The sequence below is a fragment of the Molossus molossus genome, unplaced genomic scaffold (assembly GCF_014108415.1).
Source record: "Molossus molossus isolate mMolMol1 unplaced genomic scaffold, mMolMol1.p scaffold_m16_p_11, whole genome shotgun sequence".
Taxonomy (NCBI): domain Eukaryota; kingdom Metazoa; phylum Chordata; class Mammalia; order Chiroptera; family Molossidae; genus Molossus; species Molossus molossus.
The window spans coordinates 82,432,645-82,451,536 of NW_023425346.1; the positions used below are offsets into that span (position 1 = coordinate 82,432,645).

An 18,892-nucleotide genomic window follows, 5' to 3' on the forward strand; every position below is an offset into this window, starting at 1 on the left:
CGCTTGTCTGGTCCCCACCCCTTTTAAATAAGTCGGGCTGGGCGCAGCCCTCACAGACTAGGCAACTCGGGGGAGGCGGTAGCAGCGCGGCGGCGGGGGGTGCGGCCGGGCCCGGAGCCCTGCCCGGGGCCCGGCGGCCCTGCGGCGGGGCGAACAGCGGGCGAGGCCGAGCCTGCTTGTGCGGCGCAGCCCCGGGGCTGCCCGTGCCGGCCGCGCCATTGTTGGGGGAGGGGGGGCTGCTGAGCTCGGCGGAGTCGGGGGTCGGAAGAAGGCGGCCACAGCGGCGTGGAGTGTAGGCTCCCCATGGGGAACACGTTGACCTGTTGCGTGAAGCCCAGTGCCAGCCCCAAGCTGGGCCGGCGCTCGGGGCCGGCAGAGCCGGACTACGAGTCTGAGGTCTATGAGGCGGCGGCTGGGGACGCGGTGGCAGTAGCGCCGTCGCCGGCTGCTCTGGAGCCCGCGGAGTTGGATTTCGGAACCGGCGAGGGCCACCACCTGCAGCACATCAGCGACCGGGAGATGCCGGACGGTAAGGAGGCGGCAGGCGGCGGGTGCTCTCGGGCTTACCCCTGGCCTCCGCCGCCCCCAGGGTCCCCCGGGAGAGAGCCACCGCCTCGGGCTCCTTCCTGCCCGGAGCCGGCTTTCCCAGGGCTGGGCACCGGGGGTGGGGGTGGGGGGAGGCTGGCTCTGCCTGGCATCCCCACCCCTTATTCTTTCCCCGTCCTGTCTGGCCCGCTTCTTTCTCTCTTCACTACCAAACACCCAGTTTTTCCCCCCCTATTCCCATTCATCAACCCAGCCTGAGCCCCTCCAATCCCCCTCCCTGCCTGTTTATGGCTTTTTAACGTCTGGTGGGACTATAAAGATTTTTGGGTATATTTTCTCTCTCTGCTCAGTGAAAACTTTAATACCCCAACTTCGGAGTCTTCATCCGATCTCCCTATCTTTACCTATCCAGGTGGTGCCCAAGTGAAGGCATCAGCTGAGGGCCTGGTGTTACCCTTGCCTCCCACCCTTAGGTAGCAGATACTGGGGACAATTCCGACGCAAACATATTAGGGTTTGTTATTTAAATGCAAAATAGAGACTGGCATAGGAGAGTCTATGCGGTATTCTTAAGTAGGCAGTTTGCAGTTGGATAGAAGCTGCTTTATTCCTTCCAACTAGAATTTGAACACAGAAGGAAAGATAATGTGGGAGAGGGAACTTAAAATAACTGAACGATGTGAAATGTTACTGCCAGCGCTCAGAGAATAAGGTCTTCCCTCCAAAGGAGAACCCACAGAGTCTGATTACTTTAAAATTCCCTCTTTGCCCTGGCCCGTTTGGCTCAGCGGTTAGAGCGTCCGCCCCGCGACCAATGAGTCGAGGGTTCTATTCCGGTCAAGGGCACCTACCTCGGTTATGGTTCCTCCCTGGCCCCGGGTGGGGCCCTGCGGGAGGCGTCCAGTCGGGGTGGCGCTCTCACATCTCACACCCATGTCTCTCTCCCTCCCTCTCTTTCCCTCCTACTGTATCTGATGATAAATAGGAAAATACCCTCGGGTAAGGATTTAAAAAATTAAAAAATAAAGGAGAGGTGGGGCGGATCATGAAACTGTTGGTCAAACATTTTCAAAAGAGAAAAAACAAAAATAAATTTAGACTTCAATTTGTAATATAAAGGTTTGGGAGGTAAGAAGCCAGATCCCACACGAGAATGTTTGAATGTTTGTCTCCACAGCTCCTTCTGCTTCATTTCCCCTCCTGCCCACTGAATCCTGTTCAACTTGAATGTTGTAAATCCCAACAGCTGGATGGGATGGAGAGAGGGTAGTTTTTTTTTTGGGGGGGGGATGTTTGATTAAAAATAATTCTGGGTGCCCTGGCCGGTTTGTTAAGTGGTTAGAGCATCAACCTGCAGACCAAAAGTTTCAGGTTCTATTCTGGTCAAGGGCATGTACTTCAGTTGGAGTTCTGTCCCTGCACTGGTCGGGTCATGTGAGAGGCAACCCATCAATGTGTCTCTCTCACATTATGTTTCTCTCTCTCTCTCTCTCCCCCTCCCATTCTGTCTGAAGATAAATGGAAAAATATCTTCAGGTGAGGGTTAAATAAATTAAATTAAATTAAAAAATAATTCTGGGTAGCAACCTGGTTAATTAATGAAGATTGTTCTTTGAAGTAGAGAACAATGTATCATAAAGATGTTAAAGGTCCATATATTTCATTTATTTATTTATCCACACCTGAGGACATTTTTACATTTATCTTCAGATAGAGCGGGAGGTAGAGAGCGGGGAAGAGAGAGAGAGAAACATCTATGTGAGAGAGAGACATAGATTGGTTGCCACCCACATGACCCCAACTGGGATGGGGACAAACTGCAACCAAGGTTCGTGCCCTTAGTGGAAGCTCAACCTGGGACTCTCTGGTCTGCAGACTGAGTAAAACCGGCCAGGGCCCATGTATTTCATTTAAATACCAGAGATTATTTTGTTATTTCATACAGAAAATGTCTAATAGTTCTTACTCTATTTAAACTTTAGTTGAACTCTTAATTTCTTTAAAAGTTAGAATAATTAAGCCTGTGGATTCACCCAGATAGTGGACATGGCTTTGTAACTGGGAAGTGTACTCCCTTTTCAGAATATTCAAATATTGTGAAAAAAAGGAACAAATTCTGTGAATTGTACCTTTAAACACAAAGTAAGTAAGTACTTGTGAAAATTTATGCTATAAGGTGCTGAAGGCAAGCTTCTGAGTGATTTTATAAACCAGTTAGTAGATGGGTAGTGTTGGATGAGAGACCAAAATAGAATACTTATATATTCTTTTAATATTTATGATACATTTTAATGTTTTGGCCCCTCTAACTACAAGTAAGGCCCATGTACATATCCTCCCTATATTGCCAATGAAGAAACCGAGACTTAGAGATCTAAAATACTATGTAACACAGCTACTGAACAGAAAAGGCTGACATGGAGGTGATAGATATGCCAAATTCAGTTCTTGTGGTACTTAACAACCTCTTTAGAATGCAGCTTGTATTTTATAATTTCTCCATAAAATGGGCCTATCTTAATTTATTCCAGTCTTTTTAAAAATTTTTTTTTTTATCCTCACCCGAGGATATTTTTCCATTTTTTGTACAGATAGAGTGGGAGGGAGAGAGAGGAAGGGAGACGGAGAGAGAGAAACATCGACGTGAAGGGACACATTGAGTGGCTGCCACCCGCACGACCAACCAGGGCCTGGGACAAACTGCAACCGAAGTTCGTGCCCTTAGCGGGAACCGAACCCGGGTCTCTCCGGACCGCCGGCCGACGCTCTAACCGCTGAGCCAAACTGGCCAGGGCAAAACATGTTTTGTTTTGTTTTTATCCTCACCGGAGGACATTTTTCTATTTTTTGTTCAGGTAGAGTGGGAGGGAGAGAGAGGAACAGAGAGAGAGAGAGAGAAACATTGATGTGAAAGGAACACATCGAGTGGCTGCCACCCGCACAACCGACCAGGGCTGGGGACAAACTGCAACCGAGGTACGTGCCCTTAGCGGGAACCGAACCCGGGACTCTCAGGACTGCAGGCCGACGCTCCAACCGCTGAGCCAAACCGGCCAGGGCTCCAGTCTTGATTATTTCCATAAAAATTATTGTGCACAACACTTACCTCTCCATCCTGTATTTCTTTTTTTTTTCTTTTAATTTATTGATTAGAGAGAAAGAGGAAGGGAGAGAGAGATTGAGTTGTTGTTCCATTTATTTATGCATTCATTGGTTGATTCTTGTATGTGCCCCAACCAGAGATCAAACCCACAACCTTGATGTATTGGGATAACGCTCTAACCAACTCAGCAACCTGGCCAGGGCTCCATACTATATTTCTAAATTCCTTACGATGAATAAAAGTAGAAGTCATGAAATAGCATGAATTTATCAGGTAAACAAGTTGATATATTTTAAAGAGCTTGTTCTGTTGATTTCAAATTGAAGCTGAGAGTGCTCTGGACAGGGACTTTTGGAGAAGCTGGTAAGAGGGCAGGTAAGGTTAACAAGGGTTAAGTATAGGACTATGATCAGGAGTGTTAAATCCGAATAGTTGAAAAAATAGAGTTTGTGAGTACAGAATTTACCTGTTTATGTTTAACATGATAATTAAAATTTCATTTCAATTTGTTTTTAAGGTTTTTTTTTGGATTCAATAAAATGAAACCTCAATTTCACCATTTGCTATTATTATTTTAAAATATGTTTTTATTGATTCTTTTAGAGAAAGAAGAAGTGAGAGAGAAAAATATCAATGTGAGAGAGAAACATCAGTCGGCTGCTTCCTGCACGCCCTGCTACTCCGAATTGAACCTGGGACCTCTTGGTCCATGGGATGACGCCCAATCCACTGAGCCACATTACTATAAAGTTTCCATAGAAGCAAGGGCGAAACACCAAATATAAAATGCAAGCACATTGAAAGTTTGATTTTACTGTCTATTTCAGACAATTTTATATCAGTTTCCCTGAACACTAAGAAATACCTATTTAGATGTAAAACATTTTGGCTTTTCTACAGTGGAGAATTGAATTATTTGGTTACTTAAACATAATCAAACATGAATGATGCTCTGAAACACAAGAACATGATTTCTTCAAGCCATTTCAAAGAGATATTCCAAGAACATAGCATAGATTTCAGATAGACATAAAATAATTTTTCTACAACCTTACCTTTAGCTAACAGTATAACATACTAATGGTAGTATCAGTAACACAAAAACACTGAAGTTCTGTTATCCAAATTTTTTATTACTCATCAACTTGTCTTCCTGTTCATCACTGCTTCCATTGGCCCCAAGACTCTACCAGATTGGGACAGTGATTCTAGGGCTTCTTCTGGGATTGGTCAGGGAAATGGTCAGTGGGAGAGGCTCCTCTAGAACTAGGAATGTGGTTCTGAATTGGCCTAGAAATGAAGCTAGGCCTTGCAGCTCCCTTAATGTTTTCTTTTTTCTTCTCCACTGCTTTTTACTTGTTTGGGGGCCCCTTTTGGGTTTTTTTGAGGGGGGGTTGACTGGATTCCTGCTTTCTGGGGCCTGATTGCTGGCTAAAGGTGCTCTTTCAGGTAACCCTTTTACCCCCCCACCCCTCCAAAGGAGTGAGTAGGGAAAGGATTGGCAATATTATGTGAAAAAACCTCTAAGCAACATATCTTTCCTCTTTTCAGTAGCTATTTTAAACCCTCTTTCTTTGCTTCTCTTTTCTTTCTTTCTTTTTTGGTGACAGTATTAATAAGCATTTGATGTAAAAGATTTAGAAAATCCAGAAAAGTCATTCGCTTATGCTCAGAATATGCAGAACTTTTATTAATATTTTGGTGTTGATACTCCTTTTTATTTTTATTATTATTTTTTTATCCTCACCCGAGGACATTTTTGCATTTATCTTTAGATAGAGTGGGAGGAAGAGAGAGAAACATCGATGTGAGAGAGACACATTGACTGGTTGCTCCCTGCACGACCCCAACTGGGGCTGGGGACAAACTGCAACCAAGGTATGTGCCCTTAGCGGGAACTGAACCCGGGTCTCTGGCAGCTGAGCCAAACCGGCCAGGGCATGGTATTGATACTTTTTAAACCTTTAGTATGCATATAAACATAACATTTTATTTTACAAAAAGGTGGTCACTCTTTTAAATGTGCTGCTTTGTAACTTTTTATAATGAGAAGTAATGACATAAAGCTCCTGGAACTGTGCTTGACACCTGGAGAGCGCTCTAGGATGTATTTCCATGCAGCTATGTGGAGCTGTACTGCAGGTCTTTTTATAACTGTTCGTGTATCTTCAAATGGAGCATCATTCATTTACCCACCTTTTTTGGTTGGCCATTTTTTAAAATGAAATCGTACACAATCTCATTATAATGCTTTATTCTGATGGACACAGTTAAAAATGGATTGTACCTCTCTGTAGAATTCTGATAGTATACTTTCTTATAACTTAATTAGGATGTCATTTTGTAGTCAAGTTGTTTTAACATTAAATATTCTTATCCCAGATTAAAGTGACCATTGGTTTTTTACTATACATTAGAACTATTCTTTTAGGTTTTTGTGGTTCTTATGTCTTTAATTCTGAATACCACTACCCCAAGATCTGAAAGTAATGCTGATCTTAGATGACAAATCAAAAGATAGCATTTGATGAAACCTTAGAAGATGCAGGAAAAGTGGGAGAAACTATACTGGTGAGGTACACTAAAATGGTTAGATGCCTATTGGGCACCATTCCAGATGCAGGACAGTGATATACAGGACAGTGAGGATGGAGGAGAGGTTTCCATGCAGTTTCTCAGATGGCAATGTTCCGAGTGCAGGCATAGGATCAAAGGACATGGGGGGTGGCTTCAGCAGAGAGAAAGCAATGCCCGGAGGAATATGGTAGGTTAAGAATTTGTGTGCCTAGTGGTCCTTGACAAAAAATATGAATTTTAGTTTAGTTGTAATGGGAAACTATTGGAGGATTATTTGCAGGGAAATGACCTTAATTCTACAGTGGGGGTGGGGGTGGGGAGAGAGAAGCTACTGTGTGAGAATAGTATGGGAGCAGGGAGACCAGGCCAGAGCCACCAGTGGCTTGAACAAAAAAACAATAAGGACCTAAAGACTGACTCAAAGAAATTAAGTGAATCTAAAAGTAGTAATGAAGATCTGATGGACAAGTCACAGAAAAAGAAATGCAAATTTTCTTTAAACATGTCTTCACACAAAAGAAATATGAATAAAACTATATGTAGTTTCTCTCCTATTGGAAGAAGATCATAAAGTTGGCACTGCACTCTTAGATAAGGCTGTGAAGAAACAGTTACTTTCATATATTGCTGATGGAGCGAGCTGTGTGCCCTCTAATGAGGCAGGCCAGCTCAAGGCCATCGAGTAGGAATTACCTGACTGGGATGAAAAGTGTGGACTCAGAGTGATAAAATTGTCAGTATATTTGCTAGTTATTAGACCCCAAGTTTTCTGTTTGGGCCGTAAAACTATTAATGTATAGTAAAAGCAGTGTATAGTATAGGGATGATAGAACAGTTCAGTAGTAAATGCAGGAAGCCTTAAGTAAACAGGTGCCCAGCAGTTGGCTCAGAAACTGCTGACATTTCCATTTAATTGTAATAGATTGACATCAAAGTCTTTTTGAAATATGCTGCTTTTGTCAGATAATTTGTTGGTCACCATCGTCATATTTTGACAAGGAAAAATAATTTATTGACATTTAACAATTATGTAACTTTAATGCTTTTACCTTTTGTCATGCATTTTATTTATGTTAAGGTCGCTTATATTTTCATATTTTTAACATCTGTGCATTTGAGATGGATCTTAGACTTGATGGAATCTTAGATTGGGGAAAAGCAGTATTTGATGTCAGGGGTTTTATACATTTCTTCCTCTTGGGAATATTTACATTGAGACCTTAGTTTAATTTTTTTAAGTCATACTTTTCCTGCATCATCCTATCATGTTGTTAAATTAAGTTGCAACTTTAATCATAATCCCTAATTATGAGTCAAGAATATTTCTCCTAAGACATTCTTAGAGGTTTCTAAAGAAATAATTTTGGGAAGGATTCACCTGTGAGATGCACAGTAATTTTATGACATCTCTGTCAATCGCTGTATGTGCAAGTGTGCATGTTGGGGAAAGGAGGGGGAGTGGTAATGATTTGCTTAATAGTTTGCAGTCTTACCTTTGTTATAGTGAAAATAATGTAGTCAAATTTATCATAGTTTCCTTAGGCTCTTGGGAAACCAATTAATGGAGAGTACAGAAATACTGTGGGTATGAGTTTACTGTCTAATGGCTCACATATTCATTCTATAAAATAGTGATGCAGTATTTGTCATTAACAAAAAGTACAAGTTATGTATAAAATATTTTTAGGCTATAAACAAAATACTTTATAAATGCCTCATGCAAACTGGCAGTAGGGCTCTATTGGGTACAATACAAATGACGGGCAACATACCAGAGTGGAAATAACACTATTAACTATGGTCAAACTGTGGAATCCAAGAAATTCAAATTAGAGAGACTGTGGGGGTTCCTCATTCACATTGCTACTTCAGCTTTGGATACTTGGGGGTTAGGGGAATCTTAGTGATGTGAATGTCTCTCTAATTTGAATTTTGGTAACATTATACACACATATGCCCCCACCCTTCTGGAAAGCAACTTAGTATTATATATTGAGCCATGAAAATGATCTAATCTTTTGGTCTAGTCATCTTATTTTGAAGATCTTTCCCGGGGAGATTAAAAAATTGTGTTTTAAAAAACACTGTATGCGTGAAGATTTTTCCTCACAGTATTATAAGAATGGAACTTTGTAAGTTCCTAAACCTCAATAGAAGATTGGCTAAGTAAAGTATGGGAATAATACTTGAGAGTGGGCCATTATGTCATTAAACAGTAAATATACTGCAATGGGGTAGAGATCACATAAATTGTATACTGGTTAGAGCTTTCTTTAAAAACAAAGTATAAGAAAAGTAACTAATAGAAATGGTTGTGAGTATATGGGTAATTTTTATTTTTTTATTTTTTAAGTTTTGGTTCTTAAATTTATTTAAAATATTTAGGAATATTTTCCCCCAAACAATATGCTTTTATTAATATATTGATTTTTCAGTTAGGTTATTTTTATTGTTCACCATAGAAGATAAAGCTGTAGTCTCTTTTTTTTTCCCAATTACAGTTTACATTGAGTATTCTCTGTCAGTTTCAGATGTACAGCAAAGTGGTTAGAGAATCATGTACTTCATAGAGTGGTCCCTCCACCCCCACCCCGGCTGCTTCAAGTACCCACCTGGCCCCATACCTATTTATCTCAATATTATTGACTATGTTCCCTTTGCTGTAATCTACATTTCTTTGGCTATTCTGCAGCTACCAATTTGTACTGCTAAATTCTTGACATTTGGGCTAGTTTTGCTTTTTTTCTTCATGTTGTCATTTTTTTTATCCCAGCCTTCATGATTTTGTTTGTTTTTATTTATTTATTTATTTGGTACGTGCCCCTAGCAGGAACCGAACCTGGGTCTCTCTGGTCCACAGGCCGACGTTCTGAACGCTGAGCCAAACCGGCCAGGGTGGGTATATCGTGGTTTGGAGAGAGAGAGAGAGAGACAGAGAGAGAGAGAGAGAGAGCTCGCACGCGCGCGCGCATGCGCGTGCACGTGTGTGTGTTTAAGCCTGTGTCTTCTTTGATTCTGGTACTTTTCCTGGACTTCCCATTAAAAAACTTATGCCCTGGCCGGTTTTCTCAGTGGTTAGAGCTTTAGCCTGCCGACCAAAGAGTTGCAGGTTTGATTACAGTCAAGGGCATGTGCATGGGTTATGGTTTGGCCCATGGCTCTGGTGTCTCTTTCACATTGATGTTTCACTCTCTCTCTCTTCCTCCCTCCCACTCTGTCTGAAGATAAATAGAAAAATGTCCTACTGTGAGGATTAAAAAAAAAAACTCAACCCCTGGCCTGGTAGGTAATTAGAGCATCGTCCCCATATGCCAAATTTGTGGATTCGATCCCCATTCAGAGCACATACAGGAGTCAACCAAAGAATGCATAAATAAGTGGAATAACAAATTGATGTCTCTCTCTCACTCTTTTCCCCTTCTTCCCCCTCTCTTTCTCTCTCTCCTTTCCTCTCTCTCTAAAATCAGTCAGTACATTTTTAAAAATTTAAAAACTTTATCATGCCATAGACACTGATACATAATATGGCTACTTCTGTAAACTTCTGATTATTTTTTAGATTCAAATGCAGTATATTTGCTGTATATTTGGTAGGAAGTAGTCCTGAGTCCTTTCAGAAGCCTGAGGTTAGAGGCAGTTGTGAAGATCTCTGCTTGTCACTTTGTGCACAACTGAATTAATTTATTTTTCTAAATAGCTAACATTGTCTCATTTTCAAAATATGTGGGGGGAAAAAAAACCTTTAAAATAATTTTATGGGCCTTTTACATAAAAAATGTTGAAAAGAAGCTCCAAAAACAGTTTAATAAACTTGAAATTCAGTGGAGGAATTTCCTTAAAAAACAAAGCATATACATTAGCTATATACATTTCCAGTGCTGGCAGTACCATTAAAATGGATGTTTAAGATTCCTGTTAAACCAGGAAGCCCCAAATTTTATCTGCAAGATTATAACTGTATTACTTGGAGGGCTAAAAGGATTCTAGGTAGATAAATTTGTGAAATTCTGAGTTAGACATTATTACTAGACTAACTAGTTTTTAACGTAACATATCAATGTGCATTTTGATTTTCTAAGTAGCAGGGATATAGTGTATTTAGGTTTGACCACCAAATGCCCTTTTAAAAAATAGAACCATTATTATGTGGTTTGGGAAATAGTGCCTTAACTAACCATTCCTCTATCAAGATCTCTGTCCACTTTCTTAGACGATTAGTTAAGTGGTTGGAGTTAGTACATTACCATTGTTGTTTTAATGACAAGTTTATTATTTTTGTGTGGTGGCAAACTTTGTTTTGTGATCATTCAAGTACCTATATTGTATTCTTGCTGAAACAGATTATCCCACCTTGGTGCAAGGTGGACTGCAGACAGGCCTGTTTTTACATAAGTACAGCAAATTTTTTTTTTGCAAACAGCCTTATGATCAGCTCCAGAAAGTATTCTTATTGAAGCCCCTAAATTCTCATGTGGCATGGAAGGAAGAAGTAAGACTTTAGCTTTGGAAATTAAGGGCAAAAAGTTTAAAAATCACTTTTATGGAAGTATTAAAAAATCACTATCATGAAAGGGTTCCTGTAGATTAGAACATTGAGCTTTTATGCTATCTTTTTAAATCTGCCATGATTGAATAGCCCACATGTAAACCACAGCTAACTAAATAAATTCATTTGTTGAATGGAGTTAGAATTAGCCTAAATGTCTAAAGCGTGTTTGCCAAAAACAACTCACTTGGTTTTGGTATATTTAACATATTAGTTGGTATCTAACAGAATTAGCCACAGCATAACTTGCTTCTTGAGATTGTTCCTGGAATGTGCTTGTAAGATCAGCATAAAGGAGGGTGACTATGTATTTTTAATTGATAAATAGAAGGGGGAAAACATTTTTTCAGTAGAATTTTTATATAGTTACCTTTATTAAAATTGGCTTGTTGTCATTACTAAAAAGTCCTCCCAACATTGTTAAAAATGATTACTATTGACGTGTAGCTATTGATATGTTTTTGTACTCAACTAAATTATCATGCCCTTTTCTCTTCTTTTTATACAGAGTTAGCGTTGGAATCAAACCCGTCTGACCATCCAAGGGCAAGCACAATTTTCCTGAACAAATCTCAAACGGATGGTAAGACAATATTTTTTTCCTCTGAGAAGATTGAAAACTGGTTTTGTTTTATGTGTTAGAGAAAGTATTCAGTGAGGAGAAAAGGCAGATTCTCTGTTTACACATTTTGCCACCTCTTTATCAACACAGTTAAATTGGCCACATGATTTAGATGTGGTCTGTTTCTCCAAATAGCTATGTCCTTTTCCCCTTGCACCAAAGAGCACTCGTTTTAAGATGAGTGGTGGAATTTAGGTCACAGTTAGGTTTCATTTGAACAAATCAAAAAAATCAGTTTGTATATTAAGATAGAATTCGTGATTTTGGCCCCCCCCCCCTTTTTTTGATACATGCCCCTAGCAGGAACTGAACCCAGTACTCTGGTCTGCAGGCCGACGCTCCAACCACTGAGCCAAACCGGCCAGGGCTTGGCCCCATTTTACACAGTGCTCCACCAAATGATCCTACCTCACATCCAGATTTATGCTACCCAAAACCTTTAAGCTATTTAAAACTTTCTCATCCTAATGTAATCCTGTGCCAAGGTACATCAGAGCAAACATATCCCTGTGGGGTTTCCCAAAAAGTTAGCCTCAACGAGTATAAATTTCCTGTATCCTGTTTGTTTTAGGATAAGAATCAGAACTACTATAGGATTTTTAACACTCCTGCTTGCCTGCTTATTTTCCTTAATGTTATGTTAAATCTAGTTTACTTGCTTAAAAAGCCTCACATGACCAAGTTTTCCACTTATGACAGCAGAAGTACAAGAAGTGAGGGTTCCATAATCTTTGAAGTAATGCAGCACAATAAAAAAAAAAATGAGGGTTCTAACTTGTCTTTTCATGGTGAATGTGTATTTTGCCTGTCTTGAGCTGATCGTTTGTGGTTAGAATTGCTGTATTTCTGTTTTTTCCAGAGTCATGGGCTGCTCACATGTAAAGGAAAAGCTGTCCCATGCCTCTCTCTCCAGTCCTAAGGAATGTGTGCCTATGGTGCCTTCCTACAGTAAAGAAGGCAGTGTGGAAATAAAGTACAGTCCAAGACTTTCTTTGGGGCTTCTGTTCTTCTTCTGGCCTTTGTTAGAGAAAATTGATTTTGTGTGCTTATAGATATGTTCGATTAGGTCAGCACACTTATTTTACTATTTAAATTTAAGTAGGTTACTTTCCAATTGAGTAAAGACATTTATTTTTTAGTAAGGAATTTTAGTTGATTACCAATGAGTGGTTCAGGATGCTTCCTGGGATGCTGGTGCATCTGGGAATTAGTGCCTGGCCAGAAACTGGTTCTTAGAGCTGTCAATGGTTAGATCCTAGTGATTCAAGTAAGGTGGGTACAAATGTAGTGTTAGAAACTACTACGGTGTAGTCGTTCAGATATGTAACGGGTAAAATGTATTAGCTAAGTTTCTCACCTGGCCTAATTTGCATTGCCTCTTCTGCTGTACATGGAGAGTCTTTCATTTGTACCTAATATAGACTATCTGTTAGTCAATAACTAAAACTAAGTTTTTAGATTCACTTTGTGGTGCTCATCTAGCCAGGTGATTTAAATTATAAATTTTGTTGGAAATTATTTTTAAAATGGAATGGAATTTTGTCTTATTTTGTGTGTTGGTAATCTGTCAGATAATCAGCAACTTTTATTTTTCTATGGCATTTGTATCAGAATTGATCAGTTAATTTTCTTTATTCTTAGTGCGAGAAAAGAGGAAGAACAACTATGTAAACCATGTAAGTAAACAGTTGAAAAGTTAAGTAAGAAACTAACAGTTTGAATTAAAAGTTGTCTGCCATGATTCCTAAAAAATATAATGGACCCAATACCAGTAGCATGGGCATCTTTTTGTAGATTTTCTAAATCTTTTTTGTTTTCCTAATTATAAAATGTCAAGTCAGGAAAGTCTATGGCTTTAGTAATGCCCATTTTTTAAGGGTTCTGACATTTAAGTTAAATTTCAATAACATGGTTGTGGTATAAAGATCTGCGTTCATTTTTTTTGCCTTACTTTTAAAATCTTATTTAAATATATATATATAATATAGCTAAGTTAATTTTTAGCACGATCTATTGACTTCCTGTCATAGTAGGTGAAAGCTTAGCTTTCTTACTCCACCGTGACCATACTTCCCTCCCTCCATTTCCTCAACATGTAAATCAGAATCAGTGTTTACATTATTATAACTATACAAATATTTTTTACTGCTGAGCCATATAATTCTCTGGTTGTGCCACTTCATTCTTTTTCTCAAGTATAACTGAAATCTGAGCACTTTTACACTTTTCCAGCATAATCGAATCCCCCTCTACCTAGCTAAGATTTCACATAGCCAAATTCAGTAAGTAGGCTAGTTTCCCTGCTTTAAGAAAACAAACCCACATTTTTGTGTACTTAACAAATGTAGTAATTTGACAACGATGACTATAAGACAGAAATACTACATTTATGCTACATTAAGTTAATACATAGTAATTCTTCATTGGTGTGTGGGATCATTTTCCTGACTGTGTTTGCTTGCCTGTTTTCTAACAACTATTTTTCCCCCAAATGTAACATTTGTCACATGCCTATCAAAAACATTTTCCATTTACCAAACACATTTTTTTTTTCTTGGAAACAACCTTCCTCAGCTTTTTATCATCCTACTCTAATGTAAACTGGTTTTCCCTAGGCCTGCTCTGTGCCTGTTTTCCTGGTATATCTCTTTGAAGTCATCTAGGATCTCACATAACGGCTCTCTTGTGTTGGATCCCCTATGTCCCAGATTCTATGTTTCCCTCTGTCTTGTTATACTTCTCAGTTTTAATGGAGCACATTTCCCTGGGAAATGGTACATGGGCAGACGTTTTTAGAGATCTGGCCTCTCTGAAATGCCTCCTATTTGATAAAGTATAGAATTCTAGGTTGCAACTAATTTTTATAGTTCTAAAGACATTTCTACTGTTTTCTCATTTTCATTGTTGCTATTAAATCTGTTGACATTGTTTGATAACATTGTATATTAACAATGTTAGTCATTTTCCCCCATCCCTTCCTTCTCTGGAAGCTTTTAGTACCTTCTCTATTCCTGGGATTCCATATCATAAATTATGTCATATATCATAATATCATATCCATATGGTTTGGTATGTACCTTTTCTTTATCTTTGTAGCCATTTAGTCTGCAGCTCTTCTCTCATTTCAGTGAATTAAAAAAAAATGTCTAGTATTTGTATTTCTCAGAAGTTGGAACTCTTAGAATAATATTCCTGCATTAATTTTTAAGTTTCTCCCCCTCCTATTTTCCATTTTGTTTTTTTCTACTTGCTAGAGATTTGCTTGACTTTATGCCCCAACCTTTCTATTGAATTCTTTGTTTTGTCTATCTTGTTTTTAATTTATGGAGTTCTCTTATATTCTGTCATTCTTCTTCTTTTTTTTTAAAAATAGCATTCAATTTTTCTACCAATGCAATTTTTTGTTTTTCTGAGGTTAAGAATTTTTTTTTTTCTACGTTTTCATTTGCTCCTGAATTTCATCACTCCCATTAATTTCCTTCTTTCTGTTTTGATCTCTCTTCCTTGTTGGCTTTCCTCGTGTGGTGGTCCCTGGCTGTATCTTGAGATCTAATTGGAAGCACCAGGAGTGAGCAGGACTTTTGTTAACTAATAGGCCTCATTGCAGGATTTTGGGGTCAAGCCTCTGAATTCTGAACCTGCCTTTGGTTCTGTCAGATAAACTGACTTTCTTATTCCTGTGCCAGCCACTATTTATAGGCACCAAGTTTGTGCTTCCTCTGTTCTGCCATGTCAGTTACCACTCCTTTATCTAGTCTTCAGCTTTCAAACATTAAAAATTACCTGCTGTTTGTCCTATATTATATATAATCTTTTTTTATGCCTTTAATTCTAATGAGATATCTGTGCAAGGAGGGGGAGAGGAAATAGAATTGTAGTCAGTCCAGCATATTTAACTTAGATTTACACTTTAAATATAGATTCTGAGTTTCAGTTTAAAGTTTTAATTCAATATAATGATATTAATTCAGGGAATATTTTTGGCTATACCTATAATTAGCATACTATACTTCTACTAACGTCTTAATTAAGAATTCTATTCAAACCACGTACCCTGCCATATTGTCCCATTAATGTGCAAAGTGGGTAGAGCAATTTTCATTAATGCATAAAGTGTTAGAAATTTTTAAGTTAATTAGAAGTCATTAATTCTTAATATTCAAAATTTGAGAAAAAGTAGAGAAAAGTAAACGTCAGCTTTATTTTTCAGTGGGCTAAGATGAGGTAGTGAGCACAATGGGTGGGGGCAGAATTTCAACAGATACTTGACCTTTGATAGTACGGTTTGGGTTGTGACTTATTAGACTTCTAGGTATGATTATTTTTCTAGTCTTTGCCATTGAACCTTAAGTCTACCTTAGTAACCCCTTCACTTTCTTGTAAAGATTGTAAAAATTCATCTCGTCTCTCATTAGTGCTGAATGAATGAAAATAAAGTATGATTCTTTGTCTTTGTCTATTCTGGTGACCAATTTTAATAATACCTACGAACACAAAATTATCAGTAGTGTTTTGGCTGTTTAATTTTTGTTGTTGTTATTTGCATTGTTTTCTTTATGTTTGTCAGTATAGTTTATTGAGGTTGTAAGCCAGCAATAGTAAGGCTTTAACTATAAAGGACATTTGTCTTAAATTTTCAAGCAAGATGAGGGGAAAGTAACCTGCTGACAGCCAATATGTTCAGGCTCTGCTCAGAGGCTTAATTCTGCCACCCTCTAGTGAATACCAGATACTTGATCCTAAAAGTTTTTTTGTTTTTTTTTATCCTCACCCGAGGACATTTTTCCATTTTTTGTTCAGATAGAGTGGGAGGGAGAGAGAGAAAGAGAGAGAGAGACAGAGACATCGACGTGAAAGGGACACATTGAGTGGCTGCCACCCACATGACCAACCAGGGCCGGGGACAAACTGCAACCGAAGTACATGCCCTTAGCGGGAACCAAACCTGGGTCTCTCTGGACCACAGGCCAACGCTCTTAACTGCTGAGCCAAATCAGCCAGGGCCTAAAAAGCTTTAATAGTAAGGAGTAGGCCTAGAGTGATGGGCAAGTGTTTAGTGTTTCTTTGGTTGGACCTATCTAGTAGATTGTAAGTTGCTGGTTTACCAACTGAACCCCGATAGGGTTATAAGCCCATGTCTACTTAAGAATTTAAAATGTTTTGGCACTAATATTTTCAAAGACAAATCGACATACATTTATAATAGAAAAAAATATAAGTAGAGGGAAAGGGAGCAAATATCACTCAAGCTTTATCAACTAGTCTGTATTTTGGTACATTTTTCCCCTGTTCTTTTTTATTCTTTTTAAATTTTTTTTTTTTATCCTCACCCGAGGACATTTTTCCATTTTTTTGTACAGATAGAGTGGGACGGAGAGAGAGAGAGAGAGAAACATCGACGTGAAGGGACACATTGAGTGGCTGCCACCCGCACGACCAGCCAGGGCTGGGGACAAACTGCAACCGAAGTACATGCCCTTAGCGGGAACCGAACCCGGGTCTCTCCTGACCGCAGACGGACGCTCTAACCACTGAGCCAAACCGGCCAAAGCTCCCCTGTTCTTTATACAGCCCAGTGTATAGGTTTTGGGTCATGATTAGACTTTATTTTGGTGTATGATATGCCACATTATACCTTAATATTAGTGATCTTAAAAGATAACTTTCCATTTAGAATAAAAGTATTTTAATGAATTTTCATTTTTCATGCTGTATCTTTTGAGATCCCAAAAGTAAATTACATGTTAACTGCATAGCTTAAGGAACATATCCGAGTTTTAGCTGTAGTTAAAACATTTCTAGCTTGAAGGAGAATTTATTCCTCCAAATAGTAGTACTTTTCAAAAATATACTGTCTGGAACTTTTGGTTAATAAAGAATAAGTGGCTTTGCAGTAAAATATCTGAAACAAGTGAAATGGTATTGTATATAATAATATATGGATATTGCTGATTATTAGCTACTGGCAATTTTTAAATGCTCTGTATTTAAAAGGCATCAATGATACTTTCTCCCTACTCCATATTTTATGTATCTGTACTCCATATTTTATGTATTTGTGGGGGATACTGATGGGATAGTATGACAGCATGATAAAGACAATTTTATATTAATATGAGGAAGGAAGGCTCATCTGAATTAGTTTTAAAAAGATACAACAAAACCGAGCATATTAAAATTGTTGGTATTCTGTAATTTTAAAGAATGCTACTATTACTTTCAACTACTTACAATGACTGGGATTAGTTATTGGCTTTTAAGGAATAAAGTTGTCCTAACATAGATTAGGCTATTTCAGTATTTGATTATTGCTGTATTTTTGGGCTTTTTACAAATCAATGGATACTTCTAAAATAAATGGATACTTCTAAAGTGTTTTAAAGATAGTTTATTCTCTAGAGGGCCTCAAAAAGTTCATTGTCACCTCTCCAGTACCACTGCAGGTAAACTCTAATTTGTATCTGTAGTAAGACTTATGATCTTCCAGTTGTAATTAGTTTAAAATAATTTGCTAAACACTAGTTTAACTCCTAGATTCTGTGCTCACAGCTGGAGACAGGAAAAGAGAAAGGGTCCTCCCTCCCCTAGAGAAGCTAACTTTTTGTAAGGGGGATTCCCTGTAAGCAGTAGATACTAAGTAACAAGTGGTAACTTAGATGTGTGAGTGTACAGAAAGGGAGAAGTTTTGTATTGTGGGTGCTGGCAAAGGTGTCCTGGAGGTAGATGGGGGGTGGGAGAGGGTTACATTTGCTGGGACAAGGAGGAAGAAAAAGGCATTGTAGGTAGAGTAGCATGAGTGAGGCAGGGTTGTGATGAGTGCCAAATAACTTAGAGAATAGAATTAATAACATTTAGAAATTACTGGACAATATTATTTGAGGTTCTCACTTGAGTAATATAATGACAATCTTATTTAAAGATGAATTTAGAATTAAATTATCAAAGTTGTTTGATCTGTTTTTTTGGATGTGAGAGAATCTTACAACAATACTCTTTTATCCTCCAGATAGGGAAACAGACCCAGAGAGACCTTTGACTCCCTAGCTAGTTAGTAAATGGGCGACCCTGGCGCTGACGCACACACACACACTCACACACAAACGACTCGAATGTGTTTTGGCACACTGTCTCCTGAACTAGTGTTTATTATTGGCCTTCATCTACTGCAATAAAATGCTCTTGCTTCAACATTATGTAAGGCATTATATTTTATTGTAGTAAGTAAATAGAAATAGAAAATTTAGCTGCTTTTCATTGCTTAAGGAAAAAAAAAATACTGTAATCTTATTCTAAACTTTCTACATTATTATAAAGGGAATTTATAAGGGTTTGCCAGGTTTGATTATAGGTACTAATCAAGGGCAGAATTTTATAACCCATTCCTCAGATCTCGTCTTTGGAAGTTAGATTATCTAATGGGTTTCCCATAGACCTGCACATGGTATCTACACTCAAGCAGTTCATGGAGTATAAGAAGAATCTTAATGCTTAATTGTTT

At 38.6% G+C, this 18,892-nt stretch overlaps 1 protein-coding gene across 6 annotated transcripts in view; it reads left to right on the forward strand.

The window, feature by feature from the left end:
• Positions 1–257: 257 nt before the first annotated feature.
• The window catches only part of CCNYL1 (cyclin Y like 1), a 39,541-nt gene continuing 20,906 nt past the window's right edge, over positions 258–18,892 (forward strand). For 4 of the 6 annotated variants that reach the window (XR_004958663.1, XR_004958661.1, XR_004958662.1 and 1 more), the window contains exons 1-3: positions 265–529; positions 11,281–11,355; positions 13,036–13,070. Coding sequence is in view for 2 of the 6 variants with exons in the window: in XM_036254305.1 (XP_036110198.1) it covers positions 304–529; positions 11,281–11,355; positions 13,036–13,070 (336 nt within the window). In the remaining 4 variants the exon portion in view is untranslated. Of the gene's footprint in view, positions 530–11,280; positions 11,356–13,035; positions 13,071–18,892 lie in introns of those variants that run through there. The other 2 variants (XM_036254306.1, XR_004958664.1) reach the window with 2 other exon arrangements.